At 39.6% G+C, this 16,439-nt stretch overlaps 1 protein-coding gene across 1 annotated transcript in view; it reads right to left on the bottom strand.

The window, feature by feature from the left end:
- Positions 1 to 16,439, bottom strand: part of mao (monoamine oxidase) — a 187,236-nt gene that overhangs the window by 73,118 nt on the left and 97,679 nt on the right. Inside the window, exon 4 of the mRNA XM_072260440.1 lies at positions 8,278 to 8,382. Coding sequence (XP_072116541.1) covers positions 8,278 to 8,382 — 105 coding nt within the window. The remainder of the gene's footprint in view (positions 1 to 8,277; positions 8,383 to 16,439) is intronic.

Raw genomic sequence — 16,439 nt, 5'->3', positions numbered from 1 at the left:
AGTCCAGAACGAGGGGTCACAGTTTGAGGATAAAGGGGAAGCCTTTTAGGACCGAGATTAGGAAAAACTTCTTCACACAGAGAGTGGTGAATCTGTGGAATTCTCTGCCACAGGAAACAGTTGAGGCCAGTTCATTGGCTATATTTAAGAGGGAGTTAGATATGGTCCTTGTGGCTACGGGGGTCAGGGGGTATGGAGGGAAGGCTGGGGCGGGGTTCTGAGTTGGATGATCAGCCATGATCATAATAAATAGCGGTGCAGGCTCGAAGGGCCGAATGGCCTACTCCTGCACCTATTTTCTATGTTTCTATGTTTCTATGAAACAGAAATCAAACAACGAATCTTCTCTAAATTTAAACATGACATAACATTGTATAACCATTGAGCATGTGTGTGTGTGTGGGGGGGCAACCTCCTTCCATTTAAGCAAGATCATCCTCCTAGACATAAGAGAAATAAAAGCCAGTACCCGCAAATGAGAGGGCTCCAAAATTATAGCTCTTTCCTCAACAACACCAAATAAGGCAGTCAAAAGATTGGGCTTAAAATTATCTTTAAAAAGTACGGAAAAAGTTTGGAATACATCTTTCCAATATTTTTCAAGGCTCGAACATGACCAAAGCATATGAATTAATGAAGCCTCTCCATTATTATATCTGTCACAATAAGGAGATATATCTGAAAAAAAACAAGAGAGCTTGTCTTCAGACATATGAGCCCTATGTACTACTTTAAATTGTAGGAGGGAATGACGAGCACATAATGATGAAGAATTAACCATTTTGAAAATAGCCATCCAGGTCTCATCAGATAATGAAGTCTGTAAATCCTTTTCCCAATCTTTTTAAATTTTGTCTGAAGGAGCCATTCTCAGTCCCAACAACAGACCATAAATATAAGATATTGAGCCATTATCAAAAGGTTTCAAATTAAAAATTACATCCATTATGTTCTTTTCCAGGCTGGAAGGAAATGTATGTAGTTTAGATCTTAAAAAATCTCTAATCTGTAGATATCAAAAAAAGTGGGTATTTGATCAGTTATATTTCACTGAGAGCTGCTCAAAAGAAGAGATTACCTCCAACAAACAGATCCTGAAATTATTTAATGCCTAATCTATCCCATTCTCTAAAAACAGATCGGTCATAGATGGTTCAAAAAAAAAACTAGAAAAAAATAGGGCTAGAAAGAGAAATTCTCAATAAACAGAAATGTTTTCTAAACTGTAGCCAGATTCTCAAAGTGTGTTTAACCACCAAACTGTCAATTAATTTTTTAAAGATAAAGAAAGAGAGGATCCGAGAAGAGAAATAATAGAAAATTTCGTAACAGAGTTGGCTTCCAAAAAGACCCATATTGGACAATCCTCACGATTGATATAATATAAGCAGAACGTGAGATTTCATATGTTAATTGCCCAATAATATAACCTAAAATTGGGTAGAGCAAGGCCTCCATTCTTTTTAATTTTTTGAAGGTGGGTTTCATTTAATCGGGGTTTTCTGTTCTTCCATATATAGGAAGGAAGAATCAAATCTAAAGAATCAAAAAAAGACTTAGGAATAAAAACAGGTACGGCTTGAAAAAGGTATATAAATGTAGGTAAAGTATTCATTTTAATAGAATTAATTCGACCAATCAACGATAAAGAGAGAGGCAACTAATTAGAAAGTGTCTTTTTCACATAATTCATTAAGGTTAGAAAATTTTCTTTGACTAGGTCTTTATAATTTTTAGTGATTGTTACACCCAAATATGTAAATTGTTTTCTTACAATTTTAAAAGGAAGGTTAAAATCGGATGGTATCAAACTATTTAAAGGAAACACACATAAAAGTTGCTGGTGAACGCAGCAGGCCAGGCAACATCTCTAGGAAGAGGTACAGTCGATGTTTCAGGCTGAGACCCTTCATCAGGAAACAATTCATTCTTATGTGAATTCAATTTATATCCTGACAGCTGACCAAAATTAGTCAGTAAAAGAAACACACATGATAAAGAAGTTGTAACATTAGATATAAAAAGCAATAGGTCATCAGCATAAAGTGAAACTTTATGAATAGTACCTTTCCTTAAGATACTGGTGATATCTTTAGACTCTCAAAAGGCAATTGCTAAAGGTTCTAATACCAAATCAAAAAGCAAGGGCTCACGGACATCCTTGTCTGGTTCCAATTTGGAGTTTAATTAGTTTAGAATTCTGAAAGTTAGTAAGGACCCAAGTGCAGGGAGATAAGTGAAGTAATTTAATCCAAAGAATAAAATTGGGCCCAAAATTAAATTTTTCTTGAGATTTAAATAGGTAATTCCATTCAACTCTGTCAAAAGCCTTCTGCACATCCAGAGAAATCACACTTTCTGATATTTCCTTGGATGGAGAATGCATAACATTTAATAATTGCTGTATATTAAAATGGGATATTGATTTTTAATAAATCCTGTCTGATCATCAGATATTTTAGAAGGTATAATATTCTTGAGTCTACAGGCCAAAACTTTAGATAGGATCTTAGCATCAACATTGAGTAAAGAGATTGGTCTATATGAAGGGCATTCAGTGGGATTCTTATACTTTTTAAGAATAAGCGAAATGGAAGCTTCATAAAAAGACTGTGGCAACCTATCCATCTTGAAGGAATCAGTAAGGGTAGAACATAAATGAGGTATAAGCAATGAAGAAAAAGCCTTATAAAATTCTCCAGAGAATCCATCAGGTCCTGGAGATTTCCCAGAATTCAATGAACGTATAGCCTCAGTGATTTCCTCCTGAGAAATAGGTTGATCTAACTGCTTTCGATTATCAACCGAAAGTCCAGGAATATTTAATAGGTCTAAAAAATTATTCATTGCAGTATTATCTTTAACAAAATCAAAACTATACAGTTTAGAATAAAATTCTCTAAGTGTCATGTATTTCAAAATGGTCAGTTGTCAAATCACCACTGGTTTTGCGAATTTCTTTAATTTGCTGTTTAGCTATAAAGGTCTTCAATTGATAAGCCAATAGTTTACCAGTTTTTTCTCCATGTATATAGAATTGGCTTCTATCTTTTAAAAGTTAGCTTTCAATTGGATACATTATAAGAAGATCATATTTAGTTTTAATTTCAATATGTCTTTCGTATAGTTCAGATAATCAATCCTGGTATAGGAATGATGGACATGAAAGAAGAATGAATACTCCCTTTCTGCCGGGTGAAAAAAACACCAGACATCAACAATATCACATCTCATTAGAAAGGATTGAATAAATAAAGCTGATTTATTTGGAGTGGCTGATTTAGGACAAGAACGATCTAATACCGGGTCTAGACAACAATTAAAATCTCCTCCCATCACTAAAGAATAAAGGTTCAAATCTGGGAGAAATGAAAAGAAACGCTCAAAAAAATCCTAGGTCATCCACATTGGGTGTGTACACATTAGCAAATACAATTAACTTATTATCTAGTTTCCCTGACACTATGACAAATCGCCCATTAGGATCAGAGACAACTATATGTTGAACAAAAGAAATTGTATTGTCTATAAAAATTGCGACTCCTTGAGATTTTGCTCTGAATGAAGAATGAAATTGTAAACCACTCCACTGATTAAAAAGGCATGCATTGTCACAACAACATGCATGCGTTTCTTGTAGAAAAATAATGGGAGACTTAACTTTTTAATATAAGCAAAAATCTTATTCCATTTCACAGGATGATTTAACCATTTCACATTAAAACTAAGTAAATTAATATTTCGATCCATTTTAAATACTAATTAACAGAAGAGTTAAAAGATCTGACCATAAATCCTTCGAACCAGAGAATGAACCATAAAATAAGGTACTCAAACAGAAAATTTGGATGGTAGTCCAACCCAGCTTCCAGAGAAAAAAGAAATCCCACTCCCCTTCTCCTCCCAAAGCCAAAAACAGATGGCATGCTAAACCCTACAGACAACCCTCCCAAAGAAATCCTGCTGGCAAAACTCCAATCATTCAGGATTATTATGTACCTACCAAGAGAAAACAGACAAAATAAACTTAGATCAGAAATCCAAAACATAAGAGGATTCATTTTAACAATTTTGAAAAATATATATAATAAAAATATCAAAGAAAATATCAAAAAGCAAGATATATAAATGGTCAAAACATAAGTTTATTAAAACCTTATTCTATCCAACATTAAAAAAATAATTGCTCTTGTAAGAGATATAAGGCAATTAATCTTCTGCTTTCAAAAACTTCTGTGCATGTTCAACTGATCCCAGCCATTACTGCACACCATTTTTCTGAATGATTCTTCTGAAAGACGTGCAGGGAAGCAAAGGGAGGATTTAAACCCTTTGTTATAAAGCAGCAAATAACCTCTTCATATCTGGCACGTTCAGCTATAACCTCCAGTGTATAACCTTCCACGAATCTGATCATTTTCCCGTTGTAATCGATCATTCCTACTTGACGGGTATGACGGATTAAAAGCTCTTTAGTATGAAATTAATAAAAACACAAGATAACCAACCTAGGTCGCTGTCCTGACTTTGGCTTCGGGGCCAGTAACCGGTGGGCGCAGTCCAACTTAGGCACAGGCGGCAATAAATCAGGGAATAGCTGCTTCAGAAAGCTTGTAAAGAACTGCGTGGGGTGGGCACCTTCAACTGATTCTTCAAGACCCAGAATACACATATTGTTCCTTCGGCTTCTGCTTTCCAGCTTGGTAATCTTCTTCGTTAATTTTTCATTAGATGATGATAATTTTTTGCAGAGCTTACTCATGTTTTCTAAGTCCACTTCCAGTATTGACAAAGTTTCTTTATTCTCCTTAATTTGCTTATCATGTTCAATTAGAGTTTGTTGAATAGAAATTCCTCAGAAAGTTCTGTTCTTTGCTCTTTAAGAAAATCTTCATTTGATTCCAAAGTGGTTGGAGAATCATCTTTTTTCTTTTGCAGAGGCTTTAGTCTTTCTCATAGACATAATAGAGCAATATTGAGATTTATAATAAGGTTTCAAAAAACTGGTAGGAAACAAAAAGATAGGTAAGGTAGGAACAAGTTCAAAAAGATGTTACCCCATCGGCTGCCAGCAGGGCTCTCCTAGAATCTTTAATATGGTGAACAAATACTAATTCTTCTTCCCCCACCTTCCCCAATCTCCCAGAATCAAAGTATAATTAACATAATACAATTCACCAGTCTATGATAATACTATGGTCATACAACTTAGAAATTGGCCTTTTGACAACCATCAAGTCTAATTTATAGTACTACTGACCAAATGTATTTAAAGTATTTCGTTAATAACTCTACACCTCCCTCTTTAAGTGCATCTTTGGCTTCTTTATTGGGAGACCACAGTCAGTGTGGATTGCTAATAACATCTCCTCCTCACTAACAAAAAACGTTGGTGCAGCTCACTGCTCTACTCTGCCTACACATTCATAACTGCGCGGCCAGGCACAGCCCAAGCGGCATCTATAAGTTCAACAATGACACCACTGTTGTTGGCAGAGTTTCAGATGGCGATGAGGAGCAAGACTAAGGAATTGATTGGGGACTTCAGGAAGGGAAGTTGGGAGAAATCACACCAGCCCTCGCTGAAGGGTTCGCAGTGGAAAGGCAGAGCAGCTTCAAGTTCCTGGGTATCAACATCTCAAACAATCTATCCTGGGCAAACACAAAGGCGGTACATAAGCATCTCTACTTCATTAGTTTGAGCAGATTTGTTGTGTCACCAATGACTCCCACAAACCTCTACAGACGCACGTATGGTGGAGATGCCTCCTCACCTCCATTCTAAAAAGACACCCCTCTACTCTGAGCCTGTGTCCTCTGGTCTTAGTCTCTCCCACCATAGGAAACATCCTCTCCACATCCAGTTTATAAAGTCCTTTTACCTTTCGATAGGTTTCAATGTGGTTATTCTTCATTCTCCTGAATTCCAGTGAATATGGGCCCAGAACCATCAGACTCTCTTCATAAAACAAGCCATTCAATCCTAGAATAATCTTCATGAACCTCTTTTGAACCCTCCTCAGTTTCAACACATCCTATCTAAGATATGGGCCCAAACCTCCTCACAAAACTCCAAGTGAGGCCTCATCAATACTTTATAAAAAGTTTTAACTTTACATCCTTGTTTTTATATTCTAGTCTTCCTGAAATGAATGCTAACATTGCATTTACCTTCCTCACCACAGGCTGCAAATTAACCTTTAGGGAATTCTGCACAAGAACTCCCAGGTCCCTTTGCACCTCAGTTTTTTTTTGCATTTTCTCTCCATTTAGAAAATAGTCAACCCTTTCATTTCTTCTTCCAAAGTGTATGACCATACTCTTGCCAACACTGTATTCTATCTTCCATTTTTTTGCCCATTTGCCTATTCGTCTAAGCCCTTCTATAGAAACTACCTGCCCCTCTACCTATCTTCATATTGTCCGCAAACTTTGTAACAAGGCCATCAATTCCATCATATAAATCATTGATATATAACATAAAACAAGTCAGTCACAACACAGATCCCTGTGGAACACCACTAGTAACTGGCATCCAGTCAGAAAAGGCCCCCTTTATTCCCACTCTTTGCCTCCTGCCAATCAGCCACTGCTTTGTCCATGCTAGAATCTTTCCTGTAATACCTTGGGCTCATAGCTTGTTAAGTAGCCTCCCATGTAGCTCCTTGTCAAAGGCTTTCTGAAAATCCAAGTACACAACATCAACGGATTCTCTTTTGTCTGTCCTGCTTGTTACTTCTTCAAGGAATTCCAATAGATTTGTCGGGCAAGATTTTCCCTTGAGGAAAACATGTGCCTCCAAGTACCCTGAGACCACATCCTTAATAATTGACTCTAACATCTTCCCAGCCATTGAGGTCAGACTAACTGTTCTATAATTCCCCTTTTTCTGCCTCTCTCCTTTCTTAAAAAGTGGAGTGACATTTGCAATTTTCCAGTCTTCCGGAACCATCCCAGAACTTAGTGATTCTTGAAAGATCATTGCTAATACCTCCATGATCTCTTCAGCCACCTCTTTCAGAACCCTAGGGTGTAGACCATCTGGTCCAGGTGACTCATCTACTTTCAGACCATTCAGTTTCCCGAAGAATCTTCTCTCTAGTTATGGTAACTTCCCACATTTCATGACCCCTGACACCTGGAACTTCCACCATACTGCTAGTCTCTTCCACAGAGAAGAATGAATGCAAAATACTTACTCAGTTCATCCACCATTTCGTTGTCCCCCATTACTATCTCTCCACCATTGTTTTCCAGTGGTCCAATATTCACTCTCACCTCTCTTTTACACTTTATAGATCTGAAGACATGATATGGCGTTGAAGTGTTTTAAATGTTATTATTTAATTAGTTACATCTATTTGAACAATTTTTGAATTATGTTTATCAGAAGCGTTTAAAACATTTCTAGCTATTTAAGATGCGGAGTTAGCTGGAAAGTAGCTGACAGGACATTCAAGGTGTTAGAGCCTCAGGATTGAACATTTGAGGTCTGCTCTGGTACAGAAATGGCTCCACTTACTGTGTGTCAGCTCAGCAGGGCAAAGTGGAGCAGATGGGCAAGCATCAAGATTGGGCAGAGGTTGCATCCAGGAGGATCTGCCCACTGACTCACTGCAGAGGTCCCCATCCTTAAGCTGCAATTGCATCAATATATCCTTATTCCAAGAAGCTAAAGGTTTCCTCTACAGTATGGGCATACAGCAGAGCGATAATTCTGCTCATCAACTCTGACTTATTTCCAGAAGCAGAACTCAATAGCTACACTCTTACAGTCAAGAGGAAAGTCTAGAAAAGACAGCTTTGAAGCATTGCAGCTTAAAAAAGAAGTACCCTGTGGGTAGGAAGAGATGTCCCATGAGCACTGAAGTTTTCAGCAAGTAGGTTTCTGAAGTAAGGTGGTTCGAGTGGAGAAAGGGTAGAGTGTCACATTCTCTCCCTCCAGCCAGGTACTCATTGCTGCTCTCCGAAGCCCCTGGCAGCATCTCATTTGATCACTCCGGGGAAGGAGAGCAACAAGCTCAGCCTATGCACTTACCCATGGCAAACTGGAGGTAGGAGAGGAATTGTCAGGCAGCTGAGACAATAAAGATGCACTCATCACTCCTCTCCAAAACAATTACACTTCATCTCAGGTTCCAAACTTGAACTCACACCAAGCCCCCTCAACCTCCAAACATTACTACTTCTTGTACTTATAATGTTACATCACTGGCATCATTCTAAGAACAACCCTATAATTTCTGTTAAATATGTTATTTAAAAATTACTCTTTACCTCCTTCCCCATGCTATCCAGGGTTCTCCAAAGATTGTTGTAATCCATGTAGGCAAATGGATTCCACATAGGTGGGAATGGACCCGTGAAAGGATAGGATTTTCCCTGAAACAACAAAAGAAATAAATAATCAGTTCTCCTTGGCTTTTGGAGCTGGAAACACAACCTAATCAATTAAGATACAAATGAGTTAAAATATTAAGGCCAAGATTCTTAAGTGAATCAATTTGTTATTTGCATAAATATCAAATAATTCACTGGCATTCCAGGTGAAGTCAGAGGAAGCATTACAATCCTTCAATGTGAAAAGACTCCAACTGAAACAATTAACGCAGCACAGGTTCTGCTCCAAAATTAACACTTCATTCAATTTATGAGGAAGTGAATGACAAGTCTCCCAACTCACGCCACCTCCCAGTTTCCAGTGACCACAATGAGTCATGGTTTAAGTCAAAATCATCAAGAGCTAAATGTACTCACCAAGACCCAATCAACATTCTTTTAAAGAAAGCTTTCATACTGGGAGCCTTTCCCTGCAGAATATAATGTGTGTTCCACTTTATTGAATCCAACTGTAGAAGATGGAATTGCATACATGACAGCATACAGTTTAAATTATTCTTTATCAAAGTTTAGAATCACACTGTAGAATTCAATTAAGTAGCAAGATGCAGGAACATGTCCAAGTTGCAGATGTAGTGCTCATCAAGGTGCTGTGATATTGATTGTTCAATTGCTCCTAGCAAGAGCTAAAGAAATACGTGACTTTAGATGGTAATCATCTTGTAAGGGATAGGTGTTGGAGAAACGTTAACCAGGATCAAGGTCGTCTCCTGACTGGTTTGATTCTTTGGAGTCGTTAATCAGGTAGTATGTAGATTTTCACACTGGCATGGGTGGGGAGATTGGGAAGGGGGTAAGCGTGCAGGAACAGTTGTGGAGGGAGCGCTGTTTTTTTTCACCTCCTGACAGATCACATGGTTCTGGCTTGGCAGGAGGCTGGTATCTGAGGGATCTGTAGATCATTCCAGTTTGCTGATTTTCATATCCTAAAGGAGTATTCGGGTTACAGAAGACCTGACTTAACGAAAATCCAACTTTATGCAAATTTCCACAGACTTTGCTGTCAGGTACTTAAACCTGTTCATCAGGAAACAATGCAAAGATTACCCAGAGAAATAATCAATGTCTTCTCCAAACTCTCCTTCTGGTAAGATCTTAAACCCTGAGTCACCTCTCATAAACGCACACTTTATCTTATTAAAATGCAAGTGGTTTTGTTGTTGACTAGCAACCCCCTTACTCATCCAGGGAGACATTCAAACCAACATTTAGGACATTCAAACATGAACATATAGGATGGAGACTGAAAACCTGGTTGAACGGTGAACCTGTCTCTCAACATCAACAAAACCAAAGAGCTGATCATCGACCAGAGGAGGAGGAAGCCAGAGGTCCATGAGCCAGTCCTCATTGGGGCAGTGGAGGTGGAAAGAGTCAGTAACTTTAAGTTCCTTGGCATTAACATGTCGGGGGATCTGTCCTGCACACAAGTACCATCACAATGAAGGCACAGCAGCACCCCTCGTTCCTTAGAAGTTTGCGTAGATTCAGCATGCTACCAAAAACTTTGACAAACTTCCATGGATGCAGTAATTTCTCTTTAGGAGTTGTGCTTTAGAACCATCTGAATAATCTGGCAATTTTGCAGTCTGCCGTGGATTTGGCGAACTGGACTCTCAAGAATGCAGTCGCTGGGATGGCCATTTCTGGAGCAGACCTCAGGCTAGATAGAAGCATCAGGACCCGGACCTGAGGGCGAAAAATGACCCAGTGATTCACCAGTTTAAGCGTCAAGCCAGATTAAAAAGATTGAGGTGCCAAGGCCAAGGGCAGAGGACGAACTAGTGTTCAGCTCACTTCTCCATGTCAGCCAGAAATCCCCCACCTGAGCCGGCCTGGTCTGCCTCTCTGCTCGCTGCTACCTTCGGCTGGAAGGTGCAGGAGTATCGGGTCCACGCCACTATGTTCAGGAGTAGTTGTTGCCCTGCAGCCATTGGGCCCCTGGACTCTTTTCACTCGCCTCAGAGCAGAACTGACTCTGCAGCCGTGGACTGGAGCTATCAGGCTCGTGGACCCTCTTCACTCGGCTCAACCCTGAACGGGCTCTGTGGCTGTGGACTCACTCTCGGGGACTCTGTGGTTCATGTACTGTGTATTATTGGTTTACTGATTTTATAGTTTGCACAATTTGTTCCTTTTACACAAATTGGGCACTCCGTCATTTTATTCTTCTGTGGGGTTTTTCATGGATTCTTTTGTGTTTCTTTGTGGCTGCCAGCAAGAAGATAAATCTCAAGGAATACAAATTTTGATAATAAATGTACTTTGAACTTTGAACAGTGGAGAGCATCCTAACTAGTTGTATCATGGTCTGGTGTGGAAACACCAATGGCCAGGAATAGAATAGGCTACGGAAAGCGGTGGATGCAGTCCAGTCCATCACAGACGAAGCCCTCCACCCACGGAGTGCATTTACATGGAGCACTGACACTAGAAAGCAGCGTCCATCAGGGAACCTAGGCCATACTCCCTTCTCGCTACTGCCATAATGTAGATGGTGCAGAAGCCTTAGGTCCCACACCTGCTGGTTCAGGAACAGTTATTACCATACAACCAACAGCCTTCTGAAACAGCGCAGATAACTTCACTCACCATAACTCTGAACTTGTTCTAAACATACTTGCAAGGGCTCTACAAATCATAGAATTATTATTTTTTTATTTGCATAAATTATCTTCTTTTGCACATTGTCAGTCTTTATTAGACACAGCTTTTCATAAATTCTATTGTATTTCTTTATTATTCTGTAAATGCCTGCAAGAACATGAATCTCAAGGCAGTGCATGCTAAGATTTACTGTACATACTTTAATAATAAATTTACTTTGACTTTGTTACAGTTCACTGTCTAACAACTCTTATGATCCACTCCTTGTGAATTAGTGCCCATTACAATTTTAGAGGAAATACTTTATACTTTATTGTCGCCAAACAATTGGTACTAGAAAGTACAATCATCACAGCGATATTTGATTCTGCGCTTCACACTTTCTGGATTACAAATATTAAATATTAAAGATATTAAACATAGTTAAAATTAGCAAATATTAAAAATTTAAATTATAAAGCATAAATAGAAAATAGAAAAATCACCCACACGAAACATTGTCGCAGGGAAACAGCATGCATCATCAAGGTCTCCCATCACCCAGGACATGCTTTCTTCTTGTTGCTGTCATCAGGAATGTGGTACAGGAGCTGGAAGATTCACACCAGCAGGTTCAAGAACAGTTATTACCCCTCAGCTATGAGGCACTTGAACAAAGGGGAAAAGTTCACTTGCCACATCACTGAAAATTTCCCACAACCAATGGACTGATTTACAATGACTCTTGAAAGATCACAACAAGCACCAACCCACAAACACTCTCCTCTCGCACAACAAACTGGAACAGGAACAGTCGATTAAAAAAAACAGAATATAAAAACCATAAGATTGAAAATGTCCAGAGTCCATAAATGTAGAACCATGATATCCTCCTACGATATCACTGACATTCATCGAAAGAGGGGGGGGCCACACGAGGCAGTGAGGCCTACCCGCCTACCACAGTGAGCCACACAGAGATAGGCCGCTCACGTTCTCCTTCTCTGCAGCAATCAAAAGGAAGGCAATTGGCGCTGAACTCTCCCTGGTTTTCCACATTTGCCTCAACGTCTCAATCTTCCTTGACTCTTCAATCAGCAAATAATGGACGCTCTAACCGGTGAAGTGGAGTCGATCGTCGACTCTTGCCCCATCTCGAAGTTTCTTCACATCGAGCCCACCCGAATATGTGCTCGCTTCCCGGAACTTTCTCACAGACAGCAAAGCGTTGGATCATTCAAAAAGCTCCAAACTATAAATAGTAGGTTTTTTTTTGTTTTTTTTTAAATCGAATTTATTGAGTATGCTCTTAATAAAATAAATCCCTGGGCTGTATACATGGAGACATTTACATACTTTGATAATAAATTTAGTTTGAACTTTGAACTTTAAGATAACTAAATAAAGTCAGTAGGAACACCAGGGGGCGCCATAGAATCAGTGCTGCAAGTGAGTGAAAGTCATCAAATGCAATGAAGCTGGAGCTTGTTTTTGATTAGAAACATCCAGCATGGAGGCAGCGGAAACCATTAGCATTCTGTTTGTACTGCTAATCTCACTACTGAAATCCCTGCATGCAAAGACACGTTTTTCAGACTCACAGCACGCTAATCAAGATGTAATCAATAGACTTGTTGACAGGAAGTTCCTTGATGCATAGAGTAGAAGCCTATCAATTGTCACATACTATTATGGTGAACAACAGATTCCGATGTTAATCAATTTTACAAAATAAGGAGAAGAATGGGACTGGAAGAAAGAGAGAGGGTAGGGCACACTGTAGCACAGCTCGAGCTGCTGCCTCATGCCTCCAGTCACCTTAATGCCATCCACGTGGAGTTTGCATTTCCCCCTGTAGTTCCGGTGGCTTCCCAGTTTCTTCCCGCATCCCAATGACGTGCATGCTGCTTCATTAACTGGTCACTGTAAATTGCTGGTAACGTGGAGCTGAGTGATAGAATGCCAGGGCAATTAATGGGAATGTGGGAAGAATAAAGTGGGTTGAGGATTAGTGCAAATAACAGGGCTTGATGATCAGCACAAACTTGAAGGGTCAAAAGGGGCCTTCTTCCACTGTGCTGCTGTACCTCCCTGTGACTGGCAGGAATACATATATACACACACACGCACGCACACTTGCGGAAGCATGCAAATACACTGGTTCACATTTCCAATTTCACTTTTAATTAGGCCTACAGCATCTTCAGAATCATTGCACATCAATCTTAGTCTGTCTCTGTTCCAGTTTCCACCTGACACTACACTGACTGGAGCTTCAAAGGCAGGACTCTGTTGAAAATAGGCAGCAGTCTGACAACACAAAATCACAGTCCTACGATACCGATAGGACATCACAGAAACATTCAAGGACTAAGCAAAGTTCAAAGTTCAAAGTAAATTTATTGTCAAAGTTGTTATTGAGTAGCTCGGCAAGCTGGCTTGTTAGCTTGCAGACGTTTTGTTACCCAGCTAGGCAACATCATCAGTGCAACTTTGAATGAACGAAACATCTGCAAGCTGGCAAGCTAGCTCGGCGAGCCACTCAACAACAGCATTCTCAACCCAAGCTGCAAATCTTTTCCAAAGTACACAACCTGGAGAGTCATTTTCTTGTGGGTCCTACAACAAATACAAGAAACACAATCAACAAAACGCCATACTCACAGGGCGGACAACAACCGATGTCCAAAAAACAATTAATAGTGCAAATAGAAAAAGAAAATAATAATGATAATAATAATAAATAAACAATAGAGAACATGTGATGATGAGTCCTTCAAAAGTGAATCCAGTTCAGTGGGAACAATTCAGTGAGTGAGTTGAGTGAAGTTACCCCCCTTTGTTTCAAGAATCTGATAGTTGAGGGGTAATAACCGTTTCTGGACCTGGTAGAACAGGCCCTGAGGCTCCTGTACCTTCTTCCTGATGGCAGCAGTGAGAAGAAGGCATAGGCCTGAATGGTGGGAGTTTTTGTAACACATTTTTGTTTTAAAACAGCATTTGTCAAATTTACTCTTAATGCTAAATTGCAAATAATTTTACTATATAAAAATACCATCAAATGCACTTAGGAAAGCAATTAAAGGATTTAGTTTATGGTAAAGTCAGAATCCTTAGCACCAATAAAATATCTGATATACAATTTAAACTCTAAGAATTCCTTTCCACGTCATATGCCCAAATTGCAATATCTGTTTTACTAAGATTACTCTTCAAAACAGTCTACTTGGTGAATTCCAAGGGATTAATTACACTTGATATTTTTATTTCTATATCAAAGTCATGCCATGCCAACTGCTAAATAATTCAAGAAAAACAATGTTCTCTCTTAAAGAGACTCCTAAATTTATCCTGCCACTAATATCAAATCTCTAAGGCAGTACATGAATAGAATTATTATTTTACTTTAGAGTTACTATATTATCTCCTCATTCTCCCTGCTAAAATGAATGTCATCTGCATTAAATGCAGGAAGAGCTTAGGAGAGTCAATGGCACCTGACAGCAACTCCTTTGCTTGCATCTTCAGAAACAACTATTTCCTTCTTTAATATCTCTATTTTTCCCTTTCAGGGTTCTTCTGAAGATCCTGACCTGGAGTACACGCCGACTTCGGTTCTTTGCGGGAATGGGACCCACTCCCGGGGTTTCATGATTAGCCGTTATTTGATATGCTAAGGATGCTGCCTAAGAGATTAGCTTGACTTCGGGGTTCTGGGATCTCGTGGCTATGGAGATGGGCGGACCAAAGGTCAGTCTCTCTGCAGGAATCCAAAGTGTCGTGGGAGAGACGGAAGATCGAAAGCAGCGAGCTGGCTGTGTGCCCAGAGACCCAAGTTCTTTGGGTACAGAGCTTGGAAAAAGCGACACAACTGACTTTTACCATTGTAAATCAGTGAGTTGTTTGTTATGTCTCCTCTCTCGCTGAAAAACGGAGACACCTCTTTCTCCCTTATTAGGGAGAGAGAGACAGAGCCTGTGGTATGTCGAATACCGGGTGAATGTGGAGTCTTTGGGGTACTGCAAGTCTGTGTCTTTGCTGATGCTTTGCTGTACGCTCGAGTGCTCAGTGGTGGGTGCCGATGCTTTTTTTTTGCTGGGGGGGGGGGGGAGGGGATTGTTGCTTGCTGCCGCTTACATGCGGGAGGGAGGAGGAGCTGAGGGGTACTTTGGGGTTCTAACATTTAACTGTCATTCACTCTTTGGGGCACTCCCGTTTTCATGGATGGTTGCGAAGAAAAAGTATTTCAGGATGTATATTGTATACATTTCTCTGGCATTAAATGTAGCTTCGAAACCTTAAATTTCAGCTGCTATGTGTCTGCCATTTCACCAGTTTATACAGTACACTCTACTACACTTCCTGCCTTCATTAATGTTTACTAGATTTACAAGCTTCATGTTAACTTTACGACTATATACCCAGATCTGGGTCATCAATATACAACTACAAAGAGCTAACATCTCTGCAATTTCAAGCTCAGCCATCACCAGTTCTCTCTTCATTCCCACAGTCAATTTCCTGCTTCTGCACCATTACCTCCAAAATCATCAAAGGAAATATCATTAGCTAGCCCCAGCCGATCATCCTCCACTGACAGTTATTGATTTACACTCTGGCCTCAGCTACATCAGCTAAGCACACCTCATAAATTTCTAAAAATATGTTGCTAACACCCACCTCTCTGGAATGAGAAATAATGAGGGTGAGCATTAATCCTGCGTAACAACCATTTGCACGTAGATTGGCTTAATCAAATTGTATGTGGTAGCCCCAGAGATGAACTAATGGATTGCATTTGGGTCATTTACTAGACCATTTATTATAAAGTTGACCAAGGAGCTGGGTAATTGGTATCTAGCACGTGCGCTGGAAAACTCAGAAGATTCCACAGGAAGTAGTGATCAGAACATAACAGAATTCAGCATAAAGTTCAGTCTGAAACAGTTGTGTTAACCTGCTTGGGTCACTCCTACATTGCACTCCAAATCTGATATGTTTTCCACTGGCACCAGTTTATCCTATGCCATATTTAAAGACCAAGCTGGAGAAAGTTGTGAACTTAGCCAGCTCTGTCACGGGCACTAGCCTCCCCAACATCCAGGACATCTTCAAGGAATGATACTCAAAAAGGCAACAACCATCATTAAGGACCCCCATTACCCAGGCCATGTCCTCTTCTCGTTGCTACCATCAGGCAGGAGGTACAGGAACCCACAAAACTACCTCACTACCCATTTTCCTCTCTTTTTACACTATTTAAATATATATTTATACTCTTACTGTAATGTAGTTTTTATTATGTATTGCATTGTTCTGTTGGTGCACAACAACAAACTTCATGATGTATGCTGGTGATATTAAACCTGATTTTGATCTGTCCCAGGCTGTTGCTGGAACAACAAAGAAAAGATGGGTCCTCGATTTAAAGTACATAAAACTAATGCCCACAA

The sequence above is a fragment of the Mobula birostris genome, chromosome 6, assembly GCF_030028105.1.
Source record: "Mobula birostris isolate sMobBir1 chromosome 6, sMobBir1.hap1, whole genome shotgun sequence".
In the NCBI taxonomy this organism is placed as follows: Eukaryota; Metazoa; Chordata; class Chondrichthyes; order Myliobatiformes; family Myliobatidae; genus Mobula; species Mobula birostris.
Note: the sequence above shows the minus strand (reverse complement) of the source record. Positions and strands in the feature narration are given on the sequence as shown.